Source organism: Eschrichtius robustus, chromosome 8 (genome assembly GCF_028021215.1).
Source record: "Eschrichtius robustus isolate mEscRob2 chromosome 8, mEscRob2.pri, whole genome shotgun sequence".
In the NCBI taxonomy this organism is placed as follows: Eukaryota; Metazoa; Chordata; class Mammalia; order Artiodactyla; family Eschrichtiidae; genus Eschrichtius; species Eschrichtius robustus.
The window spans coordinates 13,264,898-13,284,963 of record NC_090831.1 but is presented as its reverse complement, the minus strand read 5'-3'; the positions used below and the strand labels follow the sequence as shown (position 1 = coordinate 13,284,963).

Below are 20,066 nucleotides of genomic sequence, written 5' to 3'. Positions count from 1 at the left end.
TTCCTATTTGAAATACACTGACATCCTTTTAAAAGTCATATAGACTGAAAGTTTCTTTTATTGGAGGCAATATACATTGGTTTTCAACTTTAGCATGCATAGGAAATCTCCTTGAGCCCCTGTCCCAAAGATTTTGACTTAGTATGTGAAGTGGGGCACAGGAAACTTCGATTTTAACAAGCCCTATAGTTGATTTTAGAGCAGGTGGTCTGAGGACATTTTAATTCTAGGGCGTTTTGTGAGTCTTGAAGCCAGTCAGGTGATCTCTGGCAAGGTACTTTATCTTTGCTAAGCATCAGTGTCCTGATAAAATGAAGGTTATAATACATAACTTTACTAATATATAACTTTTGGGGTTTTTTTAAAAGTTAGATTAGATGAGTAAAACACTTAGTACAGTCCCTGGCTCACAGTATGAACTTAATAAATGGTCTTTCTAGCAGTTAGGTGTGGAGATTCTGGTTCTGGGTAAAATGGAGTAAGCACATTTCTCCCCGTCTCACCCACGGAACACAGTGATAAAACCTGTACAGAATGCATGGAACATCTGTATGAGGACTGTGAAAAGTAAGCAGTAGCAGGAAAATTGGGAAGGAATACCAGAATTTGAAATACCTCTAAACTGGCAGTAAGTTTACCGGTGTTTCCCTCTGATTATTCCTTTACATAAACACAGCCTGAAACCTGGAAGTGGGCACCAGGGAACAGAGCTGAGTTCCAGGAGATGCCCTTCATTCCTGGTGTGAGGAGCATAAAAGTGAAGTCTAATGTCAGAGAGAGTGTGGACATCCTCCGTGTTTGTCCTCTTCCTCATTTTCTCACACCCCAGCCTCCAAGCAGTCCTGTAGTGGCAGCAGCGGATGTGCAGGAGCCAAAATTCTGAGCAAGGGGACCTTTCTTTTACCACTAAGCTGTGATCCCAAAAGAGAGGGGTGAACCCTTGATGCTTTTTCCTCTGTCCTCCCACTGACTGGCCTCTGCCCTGGAAGTATGCTGGGGAGTAGGGTAACTAGAGGGGAGCTCTAGGGAACTGGAAAGTGGTTGCAGAGAGGGAAAAGCTTCAGAAAGGGATCCTTGAAGTTGTTTGTGAACTCCTGCGCTCACCCCTGAGCTGCACATGCATTGATCTGGTCCTAATCAGGACACCAAAGATGTTGAGAACTATTAACAAATAGACAACTTCCCAGGTTGCAGCATGACCATTAAGTAGGGCACAGGTTCAAAAAGCAATTGCAAAGGCTTTGAAAACTGAACTAACAGTAGAACCAAAGCACATAGAAGGTGAGTTAGGACTTGCAGACTGAACTTAACCAGGTGAACTGCTTGCTAAAAACAATAACAACAGAAATTTTCTGTAGGATTTAAACAAGACTCAGAGGCTCATAACAGAATATTCAAGATGTCCAGGATACAATCCCAAATTACTCAGCATATGAAGAACCAGAACCTGCATGAGAAAAGAAAATCAATAAATGCCAATGCCAAGATGATACAGATGTGGGAATTAACTCATGAAAACTTTAAAACAACCATTATAAAGATACTCCAACAAGCATCACAGACACTTAAAATAAATAGAAAAGTAGAAATGTCCAGAAAAGAAATAGAAGATTTGAAGAAGAACCAAATGGACATTTTAGAACTGAAAAATACAACAACCAAATACAGGAACAAACACCTCACTGAATGAGTAGGTAGCACAATGGAGGCGACAGAGGAAACAGTCAAGGAACTTGAAGATGGATAAATAGAAATTATTCAGTGTGAACATCAGAAAGGAAAAAAAGATAGTCCCCTCCCAAAAATGAAAGAAAGAACAGATACTCAGGGACCTGTGGGACAATAACAAAAAAAATCTAATATTTGTGTCACTGTAGTCCCAGAAGGAGAGAAGAAAGAAAACAGACTGAAAAAAATTGAAGCCAGTGAAGAAACGATGGCTGAAAACTTCCCAAATTTGGTGAAAGATTAAAAACATACAGATTTAATAATTTCAGCAAACCCCAAATAAGATAAATCCAAATAAATCCATGCCCAAGCACATCAAAATATTACTGCTGAAAACTAAAGACCAAGAAAAAGCATTTGAAAGCACCCAGAGAGAATGACGTGTTATTGATACATTTGGGGGAACGCTGACTCAACTGACTGCAGGTTTCCTGTCAGAAACTACAGAACCCAGAGAGAAGTGGTACAACGTGTTTAAAGGGCCAAAAGGAAAGAACCGTAACTGCAGAATTCTGTATCCAATAGAAATATCCTTAAGAAATGAAAGTTAAGTAGATAATCTCCCCTACATTCTCCCTTCTTTCCCATCCTTCTTTTTTGAACAAACACATGCTTTAGTATCTCTTTGGGGAGAAACAGTACCTACTTGGAATATTTCACATTTATTTAATGCTTAATATGTCAGTACTTTCACTTACATTGTTTCATTTTGTCCCAGGCAGCATTCTCTTTCAAGCACCTAAAGCATGGTTATGACCACAGCTCTTGAAGCAGTCTCTCTAGAAACATTTTGAATGCTGGCATAGTTGAAGACAGAAGGATAATTACTTTACCCACTATTTAACACCAACTTTCAAAGAGAAAAGAGGTCCAATAAGTCATATTCAGAGAAGGAGACATGAGTGAACCCCAGTTACCATTGAGTGCAAACACTGAGTAGTTTTTTATGTAGCTTACAGTGTATTCTGGGTGAGGCCACATTTATAAATGTAACATGTGATCTAGTGAAGGCACTTGTTTTTTCTTGAAATGACTTATTCACTCTTGGGGGGGGGGAGGGTGTGTTTTGATTCCTGGATAAGCCTTGAGGCCAATTCTTGGATCAGGTGTGGTGACAGGGAGGTTTCTAGAAAGGGCACTGTATGTGGTGTCACTTTTTAAAATCTGAGAGAGTAATGCTGTCTTTATTATTCCTAAAGGAAATGAATAAGTGAAACATGTGAAAGAGAAATTACACCATTGAGATGCTCTCTTTACTTCAGGGAATCTTCTTCACTTCTCTCTCCTTTGTAAGATGATTAATGGATTGACTTTATTTAAACTGTGGGAAACAAATGAAACCATTAAGTGTTTATATTTAAGGCAAATACATTAATAGAGGTAGTGAAGCTTTCTGTAGGCCACATGGCCTGCCCCTAGCCCATAAATGCTCCTTCTGACTTTCCAACACAACTGCCAAGCACTGCCTCCACACATTCTTTTTAAAACTTCTTTTCCATTCCAAATCCGCTTGGTACTTTCATTATGGTATTGTTAAAATTGCAAGATGTCCACTGGGACTTCCAAGATAGATTTTCTCTTTACTGAGGAGGAGCAAAAGAGGAAGTATACAAAAGCATTTCTATTTGTTATTCCTTCAGGGAGTCATAGTAAAGAAAAATAGGGACACTTCTATAGGAGGAATATCTTTTAATTTGACATTGTTTTAACGGTGAGCATTTGGGGCAAGTGTGTGTGCTTCCCCTTTATTTTAGCACCTTGTACAACATCCTGGAAAGGACTACTGGGACAGATAATATTATTTTATTTACATGTGGAACAAATAAGTGAATGTACCCACAAGATATATGTTGATTATGAGCTTGATGTAAGTGCAGACTTGCACTTATGATATTGGTTCTTAGAATTAGGTCAGTTTTACCCAGTTTGTACCTCTATCTCTGTTTCCTCTAGATAAGACTTACTGTGGGAATCTGATAACTCTTTTCCTATATTCTCATAAATGGGTACAAGATATTATGGGGGGTCTGATAACTCTTTTTCGGTTTTCCTGTATGTAGGCACATGCTTAAATATAGTAAAAACTTCTTATAAATGAGAAAACCAGTCACCAGCATGACCCATCCTAATTGCATGATCCTTCCCTCTATATATCCTTGTGTTAAGAAGTATAAAGACCAGCAAGGAATGGTCTTGAGGATGGAGTGGTAGGTCCTGAACACTAGTACCCACGGGCAGGTACACAAAAATTTTGTGAATTACACTTAAAATTCTTTTTCCCTTTTAGATCTTGAATTTGCCTGAACTGATTGATGATTCCAAGTATAGAACTAACCACCTTCGGGTACAGAATAGAAAAGAGCTTATTAAAATACTATCGGCACGGTAAGCTTGGCTCTATTGTTTGTACCTTTAAGAATTAGTATGTTATTAGCATTTATCTGGCATTTTGTGGTGCTCTTTTTGGCTTATTTAGATTAACTTATAATTATCTTTCATTTTACAAAATTGGTTAGTGGAAATATATTTTAAAGCTATGTTTTTCTTTGTTTGAAAGCATTTGAAGGTATTTCACATGTCTTACTAAGTATTGCATCATAACAATGATACAAATAAGAACGTCACAGTAGCTTACATTAGTTGCTTCTCTGTGGCATGTAAGTGTTTGGGTTTAGTCTATCATAAATACTAACAGCAATAATTCAACATCATTTTTTACATTTACTGTATGAATCGCTCTACATACATGATCTCATTTAACCCTTATAATCATCCCATGAGGGAAGTTCTATTATTTCCATTTTACAGACGAGGAAACTGAGATAAGGGAGGTTCAGTCAAGAGTTTGTTGGCTTTTCTGAGCCTCTCTGTGTAGTTTGTCATGATGATGTTTTGAAAATGGCAGATTGAGTCATAAAGGATTAATGCTGACCAATTAGAGTATTTGATTTTCAAATTATTCCATTCATGTCGGGTTATACTTTTGTTAAAACCTGTATCAGTTTTTCAAGTTTGCCTCAGAAGAAGTTAATAATTCTTACTCTTGCCTATCAGTTTCACTTTTGTTTACATCTAACTTCTCAATCTATAGGAATAGATTGTGGTTTTTGTGGATCTCAGTGCCCACGTGAACCGTTCTTCAGTATGGAACATTTGCTTTCATCAAACCAATAAATTAAGGACTTTTGTTCAAATACCATATCTTGTCTTTTGAAATTGCCCTTGTTTTTCCATGTAGCATAGATACATCAAAGTTTTTAGATTCACAGATATCGAGAACAAACTGAGTACCAGTGGGGAGGTGGGGGAGGGACAATATAGGGGTAGGAGAGTGGGAGGTACAAACTATAGGGTGTAAGATAGGCTACAAGGATGTAGTGTACAACACAGGGAATATGGCCAATATTTTGTAATAACGAAATGGAGTGTAAGCTTTAAAAATTGTATTAAAAAACTAACAAACAAAAGTTCTTAGAAAAAAACTTCTGCTAATGTTATGTTTATTCCTCTTCCCTTCTCCTTTGGGGATCTCTACGTGAGTCTGCGTTCATCACCTATTTGCTTTTTCCTGGATTTTAAGCACTTCTTCTCTACGCTGCCTGTATCTCCTCCTTCAGTCAATGGGGCCTCTGTGTGTGGGACTGATATGCAGAGAAGAGGGGAATGAGAATTGGGCTCCCCTTTCTTGGTCATTAGTTAAATAAAACTCAGATTCTACTGCAAAGCCGGAGAGCCCTCAGTCATTAACATTTCACCCCATGAGAACTGGCCCTCTATCTCTGCTTTTTGCCTCTTTGCCTCTCAAGCAGTTTTTGATTCGTTTAATTCATTGATATGACTTTTTCCTTTCACACCACGGTTACCAAGTTTCAATAACAGGCACTTGTGAGAACCTTACCAAAAGCTCTTTGAGAGTCTAAATAAATTATATCCATGCTGTGAGAAGAGTGGACCCAAGAAAAGTACAAAAGCTAGGCAGATACAAGTGTCATCTTGTTATTGAGTTGCCAGCACTCTTCTAACTTTAAGAACCACAGAGTTAGGTTATTGGTTTCCTGTGTCCTAAAACCTGTATTCCTTGCTAAATTCTGTTATAGAATTCTATTGTGGACAGACTTCTAGCAGCATCTGTAACAGTTTAATTTCAAATTTCTCTTTTTGGGGTGAATTAAATAACCTAACACCTTTCTTCTTTCTCTTCTTATATACCCAGAAGTGGGAGTTTAAGCATTTTGGGACCCATAGGTTCTTACGTCTTTATTCAGACTTAAGGAATCAAACTTGTAAAGAAGAGACTAGAGGGTAGTCTTAAGAGAGGAAACTTGATAAGGGAGTTCCCATCATCATCATCCTGCTGTTAAAACACAGACCACAGAGAGGCCCTTGGTTGCCCAGAGGCCAGGGTCCCTGCTCTCTTGGGCTGGCGTGTGGACGTGTTTTGGTGGTGTCTTGTGGGATGCAGTTCTACAGTCTCTTCCAGCTCAGGTCCCTTCTCCTTCATGGTGGATCAAACAGTGACGACCAGGGAAGATTAGGATATTGATTCAGTCCCATCGATAACCTTATCATTTGTTTTTCTGAATAAATATCCCTGGATTCATTAGTACCGTTAAGTGTTGGGCTTTCAGAAGTCTCTGTGAATGTTGTAAAATGTCTCATTTTCATAATATGATTTTCTGTTTTTCCAATATTCAAAATATTAATGGCTCTATATTAATTACATGATTAAATCTGGTCATTTTATTCTGACATCATGGCCTTCCACAATCTGACATGACCTTTCCTTTCCACCTTTTCTCAATATAAAGGAATAATATAGGAAGGTGGGTCCAGAGGGAGAGACTAGGGGTAGATGGCAGGAAAATCATGCTGTAAAAGTTATAATAGAGTTTATGATAAAGGAGTTTGTGAAACAAAGGAAATTTTTTGGCCATAAAATGAGTTAGCTTGTCAACAACTTCTGTTTCTGTGTAACCTGATGATAGGTCTTTTTTTTTTTCTTCCAGTTTTATTGAGATATAATTGACATATAATGTTGCATTAGTTTAAGGCACACAAATAATGACGTGATATATGTATATATTCTGAAATGATTACCCTAGTAAGTTAACATCTGTCACCTCACAGTTACAAATCTTTTTCTTCCCTTGTGATGAGAACTTTTCAGATCTACTCTCTTAGCAACTGTCAAATATACAATACAGTAGTATTAACTATAGTCACCATGCTGCACATAACATCCTCAGGACCTATTTATCTTATAACTGAAAGTTTGTACCTTTTGAGCACCTTCACCCATTCCCCCCACCCTGAAGAGACGTCTTGAAGGGAATACTCTACCTGGTAGAGTTCTAAGTTTTCCAGCAACTTAGAACCAGCAAAAACTTCCTTCCACACCTGAAGAGACCTGAGGGACTCAAGAGTTTCAATGGAACATGCTTCTCATTTGTTCCTTTTCTTACTCATCTATTTAACACGTATTTATTGACTACCTACTATGTGCCAGTGACTGTTTTGGGCACTAGGAAGATGGCTTCAAAAACAAAACAAAACGAAACTCCCTGCCTGCCTGGACTTTCATTAGAGTAAACCTTGTAGACGTTCTAGAAGACTTTTCTTTAAGACCTCTTCCATAAAAACATGTGTTTTGATATGCCTGAGAAGTTAGTTGTCCGTATTTTTCATATAAACTTTTTGTAAATTTTGCTTTACAAAAGTATTGCAGCTACAGTCTCTGCCTGTTAATAACTTATTGTCTGTTTGTCTTTTTGTGAGCATATTACAGTGCACACGCTACAGTTTTTTTTGTGTGTGGTTTTCCTGTCATTTCTGTGGAAAAGCATATTTTTGGTAACAGTAGCTACATTGCTATGCGAATATACCATGTTTTTCCCTGTTGTCTGCTATTAAACATTACGTCATAAAACTTTCCTTTAATGCTCATAGACACTTTCCCCAGCCTATATTTCAATTTTGGAAAATCTTTAAAATACATAAAAATGTAGAGGGATTTGTGAGAGTGAATTTGCACTTCAGACAACTTTTAAAAAAACTCTAGTAATGATGGACTCATGGTGCTCCTTAAAAACAAAACAAAACAAAACGTCGCACCCCTTTCATCCAATTCGATATCCAAAAGTGAAAACAGAAGCATTTATGGATTTTTACAAAGTTTGCTCTCCTAAATACACATAAAGGTTCCCTCTTGTGTTTCAAAATCTTCCTTCCAAAGTATTTTTCCTAAGTTTTGATTAATTTCCTGAGTAATTTCCCAAAGTAACTTTCCTGCCCATGACAAGCGTTCATTTAAGTGTTTTAGAATCAGGTGATTCTCTTTGCATTCTCCTCTGCAGTTCAAAGACTCTTTAGAAAGTGCCTACCAGAAATGTCAGTCATTTACCTCACTTTTCTGTCACTCTTGCTAAATTCAGTTTGATGCTGCTCTCTGAGAGTGGTCGGCCTCACTTGGAAAGGCAGCTGCATGTTTTTGTCATCAGCGGAGTTTTCCACAGCCAGCACAAACACAATCCCTCTCAAGTGCTCTCAGGTGTTACTATTCCCCAACTGTGGCCGTGAGCAAGTTTTTCTTTTTTCTTTTTAATTTAAAGGTGGAAGACTTTCCCCTTGAACTTGCCATTTTATCCAGGGTGTTTCAAAAAGTCTGTTTACCCAGCTGCTAAGACCAAAAACGAGGCAAAACTAAAGCATGTTAAAAGTCCCCAGCTAAAACACAGAAGAAAAGATAAAATCGAGACTAACGCAGGGTCTGTTACAACAAAGCCCTCCTTTGCAAAGCTAAGGAGCAGCAAACTCCTCAACCTGTGCTCCCCACACACGGGACCAGCATTTTTGCAATAGTTCAGACCTCGCGGGAGAGACGAAAAATCATGATGTGTATTGATACTAAGAAGAGAAGGATTATGAGGATGTATTAGTAGTTGGGGAGAAGTAATAGGAAGACATGAAATGAGGATGAAGGAAAAGAGAAATAATAGGGAAAATAGAAACACAATCCATTTTCTTCCTCCTGCTTCCTCTCTTCATCAGCGTAAATGGCCGCTGCCTGTGTGCCCTTGTCCTGCAGATACAGAGATGAAAGACGAGGTGCCTCCTGGTTTAAGTAGGAAAACAAACAAGTAAAGCAATGCATGAAGTAGTGTGTGTGAAGTGCCACTCTACACGTACGTACGCACAGGGTGGTGGGAGCCCAGAGAAGGGGTGACTGCCTCAATCTGGGCAAGTCAGGGAAGGCTTTCCTGCAGACAGTGCCAGCTGAGGTGAGTCTTTTTCTTTCCAGCTGAGATGAGTCTTAAAGGGCAAATAGAATTAGGCAGGTGAGGAAAAAAGATAGTTCACATCAAAGGAGGAGATATCAAACTGAGTGTAATTTTATACGGAGGAAAAAATAAATCATAGGAGAAGAAAAAAAAAGTAGCTTGGAGAGAAACTGATGACAACTTTTAAATTGCTTTTTGAAAAATGCTACACATGTCAGGGAAGTGTATGTCAGTATAGTCCTAGTGAAGGCATTCCTAAAATGTTGGTTACCCTAAGTTGTCATAAATAAAACTAACAGTGTCAGACACATTTACCTTTTAAAGTACTGTGGCATCTATGTTCATCAGGATATTGGTCTATAATTTTCTTGTGATATCTTTGTCTGGTTTTGGTATCAGGGTGATGGTGGCCTCGTAGAACGAGTCTGGGGGTGTTCCTCCCTCTGCAATTTTTTGGAGGAGTTTCAGAAGGATAGGTGTTAACTCTTCTGTAAACGTTTGATAGAATTCGCCCGTGAAGCCATCTGGTCCTGGACTTCTATTTGTTGGAAGATTTTTAATTACTGTTTCAATTTCATTACCTGTGATTGGTCTGTTTATATTTTCTAATTCTTCCTGGGTCAATCTTGGAAGGTTGTACTTTTCCAAGAATTTGTCCATTTCTTCCAGGTTGTCCATTTTATTGGCATAGAGTCGCTTGTAGTAGTCTCTTATGATCTTTTGTATTTCTGCGGTGTCAGTTAGTTGTAATCTCTCCTTTTTCATTTCTAATTTTATTGATTTGAGTCTTCTCCCTTTTTTTCTTGATGAGTCTGGCTAAAGGTTTATCAATTTTGTTTTTCTTCTCAAAGAACCAGCTTTTAGTTTTATGGATCTTTGCTATTGTTTTCTTTGTTTCTATTTCATTTATTTCTGCTCTGATCTTTATGATTTCTTTCCTTCTACTAACTTTGGGTTTTCTCTGTTCTTCTTGCTTTAGGTGTAAGGTTAGATTGTTTATTTGAGATTTTTCATGTTTCTTGAGGTGAGCTTGAATTGCTATGAACTTCCCTCTTATAACTGCTTTTGCTGTATCCCATAGGTTTTGGATCATCGTGTTTTCATTGTCATTTGTTTCTAGGTATTTTTTGATTTCCTCTTTGATTTCTTCAGTGATCTCTTGGTTATTTAGTAGTGCACTGTTTAGCCTCCATAGACCAGTATCACTGATGAATATAGTCACAAAGATCCTCAACAAAATACTAGCAAACAGAATCCAACAGCATACTGAAAGGATCATACACCATGATCAAGTGGGATTTATCCCAGGGATGCAAGGATTCTTCCATATATGCAAATCAATCAATGTGATACACCATATTAACAAATTAAAGAATAAAAACCATATGATCATCTCAATAGATGCAGAAAAAACTTTTGACAAAATTCAACACCAAATGGTTGGAAGACCTACATAGACATTTCTCCAAAGAAGACATGCAGATGGCCAACAAGTACATGAAAAGATGTGCAACATCACTAATCATTAGAGAAATGCAAATCAAAACCACAGTGAGGTATCATCTCACTCTAGTCAGAATGGCCATCATCAAAAAATCTACAAACAATAAATGCTGGAGAGGGTGTGGAGAAAAGGGAACCCTCCTGCACTGTTGGTGAGAATGTAAATTGATACAACCACTATGGAGAGCAGTATGGAGGTTCCTTAAAAAACTAAAAATAGAACTACCATATGAGCCAGCAATCCCACTACTGGGCATATACCCTGAGAAAACCATAATTCAAAAAGATACATGTGCTCCAATGTTCATTGCAGCACTATTTACAATAGCCAGGACATGGAAGCAACCTAAATGTCCATCAACAGATGACTGGATAAAGAAGATGTGGCACATATATACAATGGAATATTACTCAGTTATAAAAAGGAATGAAATGGAGTTATTTGTAGTGAGGTGGATGGACCTAGAGTCTGTCATACAGAGTGAAGTAAGTCAGAAAGATAAAAACAAATACCGTATGCTAACACATATATATGGAATTTTAAAAAGCGGTACTGATGAACCTAGTGGTAGGGCAGGAATAAAGGCGCAGACGCTGAGAACAGACTTGATGGCACGGGGGTGGGTGGTGAGGCGAAGCTGGGACGAAGTGAGAGAGTAGCACTGACATATATACACTACCAAATGTAAAATGGATGGCTAGTGGGAAGCAGCCGCATAGCACAGGGAGATCAGCTCGGTGCTTTGTGACCACCTAGAGGGGTGGGATAGGGAGGATGGGAGGGAGGCTCAAGAGGGAAGGGATATGGGGATATACGTATACATATAGCTGATTCAGTTTGTTGTACAGCAGAAACTAACTCAACATTGTAAAGCATTTATACTCCAATAAAGATGTGAAAAAAAAACCCCACATATGAACTGTTTAAAAAAAAAGTAAAATACTGTGGCAATACTTTTAGTAAAATAAATAATTATTTTTGGTTTTGAATGATCTGGGTTTTCTGAAGTCAAGTTTCCGGTATGCAATTGAATATCTACTTATTTTCACAGTTTGCTGTATTAAAATACTGTGAAATTAAATGCTGTAGTTCAGGGCCTTCTAAACAGAGGTGCTAAACAGACATTTGTTGAATTGAATCCAGAACTTATTAAAGAGCTTCACCTCTTTAAATTTGATGTCAAGTTATTTTTAATATACTTGTTCAGAATATTGGAGAGTTGGACCTGGAGCATTTTTGGGCTGTTCATGGAGGGCTTGTGACTTCAAAGATGCCTAAATATACTATTAATTTTTAAAAACTGACATCTTGGTTCCATCAGACAAATTTGGTCATTCCACTTCCCTGCCTAGGTCTTTCAGGGGGGTCTCCACCGCTTTGAAGATAAAGTTTAAACTATTTATCTTAACACATGTAATTGCATCTCCCACTTTTGCCTTAGAACCGTCTTATAATTTGGCCTGGTCTTTTAATCTGCTGTGTCTTCCCACAGGCTCATTGCTTTTCACTAAAATGATGAAGCTTTTTCATCTCACTGGCCGCGACCAGTCCTTTAAAATGAGCACAGGTTTTGGGAGCTCTTCCCCTCTCGTTTGTCTGTTTAAAGCGGCCCCTCCTGTGGTGCTGAATCAAAGCATCTATTGCGTTCAGCTGTCATTAATCCTTCTCCTTGACGCAGCAGTAAATTTCTTAAGGCAGAGACTATCTTTTTGTTTTTAAAGACAGTTATTTTAGAGCCATTTTACACTCATAGCAAAACTGAGAGGAAGGTACAGAGTTCCCACGTACCCTCTGCTGCCCCCCAGCCCCTGCCCTCTCCCCCAGCCTCCTCACTACCAACAGCCCTCACCAGAGTGGTACACTGAGTATAACTGATGAGCCTACCTTGACACGTCGTAAGAGACTATGTCTTTTTTGATTTTTACTTCTGGTGCCTGTTTGGGTCCCTGGCGCTAGATGTTCTTTCAGTTAGCGAATGTATGAACCAATGAGGGGCCAAGCCATCCAGATTTGGCCAACTGGCCAAAGGGAAGAGACCCAATGTCAGGTCAGAATAAAAAGAGAGCGGTGGCAGCTAGAAATGAGAACTTTTTCTAAACTAACCTAGGAGGCCTGCATTATGATCACAGAATGTCAGAAGGCCTGAATTTGAAACCAGAGTCTTCCACTAACTCTGTGGTCTTGAGCAGATCCTCTGATTTCTCTGAGCCTCAGGTTCTCGTATATACGGTACGTATAAGAATACCTACATCACTGTGAGAATTAAAAAACAGAACAGGCATGAAAGCAGCCAGCATAGCCCTCAGCAAACAACAGTGCTCAGTATATTTGAGGAGAATCTCGATCCTCAAGAATCAGAAATTACAGTTCCCACATTTTTTTGCCATCAGAGTTCTCCTATATCATTTTTTTATTCATGGATGCCAAGTTTTGAGAGATTTTCCTCTCCCAAACTGTAATTATTGTATGAATTACCTTCCACAATTTTTATTTAATAAAGTTTCATTTAACTGCCAATCAGATCCTGATTAGGACGATATAACTAGTGTTATTGTACTGATTTGATTTAATTCTAACAGAAGTAAAGCATGACATTCTAGTTGGCCTGTATGACCTTTTTGCAGCTAAACAAATGATTTCTGTTCAACTTCTTAAAAAAATTAAAAATAGCTCACAAGACTCAGGAATACATTTAACTTTGTACAGTTGCTCCTAATAAAGGCTATTAATAGTGCTTGTTTTTTTTCTTTCAAACCCAAAGTGGACCTCAATAGTTCATATACTATTCCCTTTCAAGAAACACTGTTTCTCAGTGTGGGCAATGAATTTGGAACTTGTGAACATTCCACTTAAATTATTCCATGCATTTGTGGTTGTACCCTCATAAAGAATGAAGCACTTTAGTGTGTTCCTGAGTTGCTATGCTGTGTTAATAGACTCTATGAAAAGCTTCAGTCAGGGGCTTTGAACTCTGAAATATAAAATACATCCATGAGTTCTCCTGTGTCATTTTTATGGTTAAGTTTTTCAAAGTTTTAATGGGTATCTTTGGCCTTCCTGAAAACTGTTGACTTTACTAATAACATCTATAATATCCTTAATTTTCATTTTTAGTAGAAAATAAAACTACCACATATTTCATCTCTGACAGCCCTCTATCTCTTGCCCCTTCCCCTACCCCCTGTCCTAAATCCCCATTTCAATCCTCCCCCCATGCCTGCCTTCCACGCCCCCACCTTCCTGTCCTTATCCTGTCATTCACAATTTGAACTCTTACAATTAAATAATACATGGATATCACTTACCACTTTCCTAGGTGGCTTTTAGCTACTTGCAGGAAGGCTTCATTGAACAAGTGGTTTGCTTAGAGAACAGGGAGGATTTTGTCAGGGGCCACCTATATGATATAATTTAGAAAGCCTGGAAGGAACCTCTATTCCATGGAATATAACCCTTCCTTACACATAGTTTGCTGATTTCAGAAATCCTGCAATTATAGATTTTAGGGGCTTAAAAGTTTGTCCGCTCTTAAGCTTCAAACAGCACAGGGGTTGGGGGTGTGTTAAAGCATGTAGTCTTATTCCTTCGAGTAAGTAAAATTCCCCAGGCCCTTTCCTCAGACTAGATTTTAATATGGGGAAAGTGGAGAAATCATCAAAGCCCTGCCTAAGGTGAGTGAAAAGCAGAATGAAGGCTGAGAGCCATCCGGAGCCCCAGAGATTAAGTTCCCCTCACTGACACTTTTGCCAGGGCTGGGAGGCTATGGGAGTCTCTTTTAACCCTGATTAATTCCTCCCCTCTAAACCTGGCAACCATCGACTCTCCCATGTCTACATGTTTTTAATATACATAGAGAAACTTATTGTTTTCTCCCACGGAAACTTTTTTGTTGGTCTAATATTCTCTTTCCCATATGATCACATTTTAAAATCTCTTCTGCCAGCCTTTTTTTTTCTTTTTTTTCTGCCTACTCTTAGTATCTTATGAGGCTGCATTTCACGTGATTTTTATATATCCTCAACCTACATATTTAGTTTATTGTAACCTCCCCCCAACCTTTCATAATGCTTTGAATCATATCATTGTAGGTTTATCTGGGATCCACTGCAGAGGGCTGATTTGGATAAATGGATCTGACGTTTGGTGAGGGTCACATTTGTTTTCTTATTGCATTCCATGGCAGCTCTGCCATTATCAGCTAATAGATGGTCCCTTGTAAAATGTCTATATTTTATGTGGTACATTTTCCTGAATGTTGGTTATTTGGAGATAGATTTAAGTGGCTATTTGTTGTTACTATAAAATCAGCCTGGAGGGCAAAAGAATGAAAGAAACACAGCCCTGGAACGCATCCCTTTTGGCTTACAGGATGCAAAGGGAACCACTGCAACTCCAAACAAGCTCCTTGTGACCGGGCTCTTTCTACCCTGTTAAGAGAATTCTTTGTGACTGAGAATCAAATGATATCTTTAAGTGAGTCAGGATGGAATGGAATGTCATCCACTCCTTCTCTCCCCCTCCTTTTTTCCAGAAGGGCTATAAAACATTCCACACTGCCTTTTAGTAGAAAGAATTAGGTGGTAGTGGTGGGATATTTATATGTATGTGCAGGGGGGTGAGGATGGTGGCGGGAGGGAGTCCAGTAAACTCTGTTTCCCTGGATAAAACATTTAATACCCTCATTTCTCCTTTGGAACTTAATGTATATTTTTAGATTTATAGAATGTTAGAGCCCTAAACACTTGGGGAGCTGGATAGAACCTGGGATATCATTGGACTTAACCCCTTCCTACGTGTAAGAACTTAGAATTTAACAGCATCATGGCCAGAGACCCCTTGAAATCTGGTGGGAGATTCCACAAAGCCAACTCGAAAGGCCTTCCTTTTGGGAGCGTGTAGGCGCAGCTCTCCAGACTTTGCTGGCTGACCTTCTTTTGCCCTTGACTTTTGAATTGGATAGAGAATCTGGAGTTTGACTCGGTCGCCTGACACTCTGTTTGCTCCTCCGACTCCCAGACTCATTCCTGCCCTGCCCAATTTCCTGCCTGCCTTTGGCTCAGACTGAGTTCTGTTCTGCAGCTACTTTGCCCCCACTTGGGTTCTATTCTTATCTCTTCTTAGCTTCAGCTTTCCAGCGTAGGCCTTCCTTGGGCCTTTGATCTGACATCAACTGATGTTTCTAGTGAGCGCTGACTCCACCTCTCTCCCAGTGCTGACAGCTGACATCCCTGCTGAGCCTTGATTTCCACCAGCTGTCCGGCATCCTGCAACATCCCCTAGTGACCAGCTGCTCCTGGCCGTCTTCACCTGGACGATCCACAGTAGTTCTGGCAAGCTGCGCACTGCTTCCAAAGCCAGACTGGACCTACCTTAGTTCTGGTTTAATATGTTTTCCCCAATATCACATAGCTCACTGGTGTGTGAAGCTCAAATTGGAATCTCCTGATTCCTTTTTCCACAGTACTCCTGGGGCAATCACTTACTTCCCTTTTCTCTAACTAGAAATTTTGTATTTAGGATAATCCTAGGTAGGAAAAGAAATTAAGTGAACATTCTGCACGCCCCCCCAACCCAAACACACACACACACACACACACACACACACACACACAACTTTTAATCTTTCAATTTATAAATTTGCATTTTTCTTTCTTAATGATTTTTCTTCCCTCTGTTGTGAATTGTTTTTCTTTTCTCATTTGCTAACTTTGGAAAAAGAAAAATCCAGACATTGGAATGTCTGAGTTTATTTAAGTCTCAGCACTCTGTTCAATTTAATGAAGGGAAACAAAAAAGGAAAATCAGAATGCTGGCCTGGATCTTTGTGGCTCTGGGATTGGCCCTTTTTGGTGGCCATTGATACATACTATATTTGGGAAATAAGAGTAATTGGTGGTTCCAAGCTATTTTTAAACACATTAGAATATAGAAATAAATTCTAAAATATAGAAATTTAGAACTATTAGAAACAGAAACGGTGAGAGACATAATCATTTTGTAATAATTTAACTATTTTCTAATATAGGTAAATAAAAAGAGGATTTATTTAGCATATTTAATGAGGTGGAGGTAGTAGACATATGTCACACTGCATACCCTGCTAACAGAGAGCACATATTCTTTTTTAGTGTCTATGGAACATTTACAAACACTGATTACAGACTAGGCTACAAAGAAAATATTAGTAAGCTTCAAGAAAGAAAAACTAACCACAATGAAATATTCTAAAAATTAATAACAAATTTAAATATACAAGCATAGATATAACTATAAAACACAGCATGTAAGCCAAAAAATTTAACATAGGATGAACAATTTAAAATCATAGTTAACAGTTGTGGTATAGCAAACCATCCTAAAACTTACTGTTTTAAAATATATCTGAAAACTTTTTCTATGAAGAGTTAGATAGTAAATACTTTAGGCTTTGCAGACCTTGTGGTCTTCATCATAGCTACTTAACTCTACTGTTGTAGCGAGATGGCAACCATAGACAATACTTAAATGAGTGAGTGTGACTGTATTCCAAAAGGACTCTATCTATGGACACTGAAAGTTGAATTTCATACATTTTTGATGCATTACGAGATATTATTCTTCTGATTTCTTTCAATCGTTTAAAAATGTAAAATCCATTTTTTTTTCTTGAAAACTCACAGAATTCACTCTCAACAATTTTCCTACATATCTTATAGCAGTGTTAGCTACAGTCACCATGTTGCCTTGTATGTTACATCCCTAGTATTTGTTTATTTGATAACTGGAAGTTTGTACCTTTTGACCACCTTCTTCCAATCTCCCTTCCTCTTACTCTTTGCTTCTGGTAACCACAAGTCTGATCTCTTTTTCTATGGGGTTTTTTGTTTTTTGTTTTTTAGTACTGCATATACGTGAGTGAGATCATACGGTATCTGTCTTTCTCCGTCTGACTTATTTCACTTAGCATAATGCCTTCAGAGTCCACCCATGTTTTCACAAATGGTAAGCCTTTCTCACTTTTTAATGGCTGAATAATATTCCATTGTCTATGTATACCACAATTTATTTATCCATTTATCCATTGATGGACACATTTTTTTCCAAGCCTTGGCTATAGCAAATGATGCGGCTGTGAACATGGGGATGTAGATATCTTTCCAAGTTAATGTTTTCATTTCCTTTGGATATAATCCCAGATCTGGAATGTGATAGTTCTATTTTTAATTTTTTGAGGAACCTCCATACTGTTTTCCACAGTGGCTGCACCAATTTACATTCCCACCAACAGTCCACAAGAGTTCCCTTTTCTCCACATCTCTGCCAGCATTTGTTATCTCTTTCTTTTTGATGATGGCCATTCTATCGAGCATGAGGTGATATCTCATTGTGGTTTTAATTTGCATTTCCCTGATGATTAGTGATGCTGAGTATCTTTTCATGTGTCTGCAGGCCCTCTATGTGTCTTCTTTGGAGAGATGTCTATTCAGGTCCTTTGCCCATTTATAAATTAGGTTATTTGGGGTTTTTTGCTATTGGATTTAATTACTTACTTATATATTTTAGGTATTAACCCATTTTCATGTATATGGTTTACAATTTTTTTCCCCCATTCCACAGGTTGTCTTTTCACTTTGTTGATGGTTTCTTTTGCTGTGCAGAAGCATTTTAATTTGATGTAGTCCCACTTGTTTATTTTATTTTATTGGAGTATAATGGCTTTACAATGTTGTGTTAGTTTCTGCTTTACAACAAACTGAATCAGCTATATGTATACATATATCCCCTCCTTCTTGGACCTCCCTCCTACCCCCGCCCCCGCCAATCCCACCCATCTGGGTCATCACAGAGCACTAAGCTGAGCTCCCTGTGCTATACAGCAGGTTCCCACTAGCTGTCTGTTTCACACATGGTAGTGTATATATGTCAATCCTAATCTCCCAATTCATCCCACCATCCCCTTCCCCCCTGTGTCCACATGCTTGTTCTCTACATCTGCGTCTCTATATCTGCCCTGCAAATAGGTTCACCTATACCATTTTTCTATTATTTTTGATATTGTTGCTTATACTTTAGGTGTCATATCCAAAAAAATCATTACCAAGACTCATGTCAAGGAGCTTTATTTCTGTTTTTATCTAGAAGTTTCATGGTTTCAGGTCTTACATTTAAGTCTTTAATCCATATTGGGCTAATTTTTGTGAGTGGGTGTAAGATACAGATCCAGTTTCATTCTTTTACATGTAAATATCCAATTATCCCAGTTTCATTTATTTAAAAACCTGTCTCTTCTTCATTGAGTATTCTTGGCTCTCTTGTGAAATATTAGTCAACTGTATATGCTTGGATTTATTTCTGGGCTCTGCATTCTATTCCGTTGGTCTATTTGTCTGTTTTTATGCCAGTACCATATTGCTTTGATGACTACAGCCTTATAGCATTGTCTGAAATCAGGAAGTATGATGCCTCCTGCTTGGATCTTCTTTCTCAGGATTTCTTTGGCTACTCAGCATTTTTTATGGCTCCATGTAAATTTTAGAAGTGTTTTTCTACTTCTGTAAAAAATGCCATTGAAATATCAATAGGAATTGAATTGAATCTATAGATGGCTTTTGATAGTATTGACATTTTAGCAATATTAATTCTTTCAATTCATGAACATGGAATACCTTTCCATTTATTTGTGTCTTCATTGTTATCATCAGTGCCTTGTAGTTTTCAGAGTAGAGATCTTTCTCCTCTTCAGTTAAATTTATTCCTAAGTATTTTATTGTTTTTGATCCTATTGTAAATGGGATTAATTTATTTCTTTTTTAAAAAATTTGTTGTTAGTGTAGAGAACACTACTGATTTTTGTATGTTAATTTTGTATCCTTTAACATTACTGACTTCATTGATTAGATCTAACAGTTTTTTGGTTGAGTCTTTAGGATTTTCTATATGTAAAATCATGTTATCTACAAAGGTAGACACTTTTACTACATCCTTTCCAATTCCAATACCTTTTATTTCTTTCTCTTGCCTGATTGCTTTAGTTAAGACTTCAAATGCTTTGTTGAATAAGAGTGGTGAGAGTGGGCACCCTTGTCTTGTTCCTGATCTTAGAAGAAAAGCGTTCAACTTTTCACCATCAGAGATGATGTTAGCTGTGGGCTTGTCATTTATGGCCTTTATTATGTTGAAATATGTTCCTTCTATACCTGATCTAAGAGTTTTTTATTATGAATGTTGAATTTTCTTATGGGGGTTCCCTTTTATGTAACTTCACTCTTTTCACTTGCTACTCTTTAAATTCTTTGTCTTTGTCTTTGACTTTTGACAATGTAATTATAATGTGTCTCAGTATATCCCTATTTGGGTTCAACCTATTTGGGGTCCTTTGGGCCTCATGGATCTGGATGTCCATTTCTCTACCCAGATTCAGGAAGTTTTCAACCCTTTTGCATTAAATATACTTTCTGTTTCTTTCTCTTTCTTTTCTCTTTCTGGAATTCCCATAACACAAATATTGTTTCTTTTCATTGTGTCCCATAATTCCCACAGGCCTTTGTCACTCTTTTTTTTTTTTAACATCTTTATTG

General features: G+C 38.0%; 1 protein-coding gene across 2 annotated transcripts in view; it reads left to right on the top strand.

Moving 5' to 3' along the window:
- SUGCT (succinyl-CoA:glutarate-CoA transferase) overlaps positions 1-20,066 on the top strand; it is a 679,336-nt gene that overhangs the window by 242,876 nt on the left and 416,394 nt on the right. For both annotated transcript variants that reach the window (XM_068550340.1, XM_068550339.1), the window contains exon 11: positions 4,016-4,113. In XM_068550340.1, the coding sequence (XP_068406441.1) occupies positions 4,016-4,113 (98 nt within the window). The remainder of the gene's footprint in view (positions 1-4,015; positions 4,114-20,066) is intronic.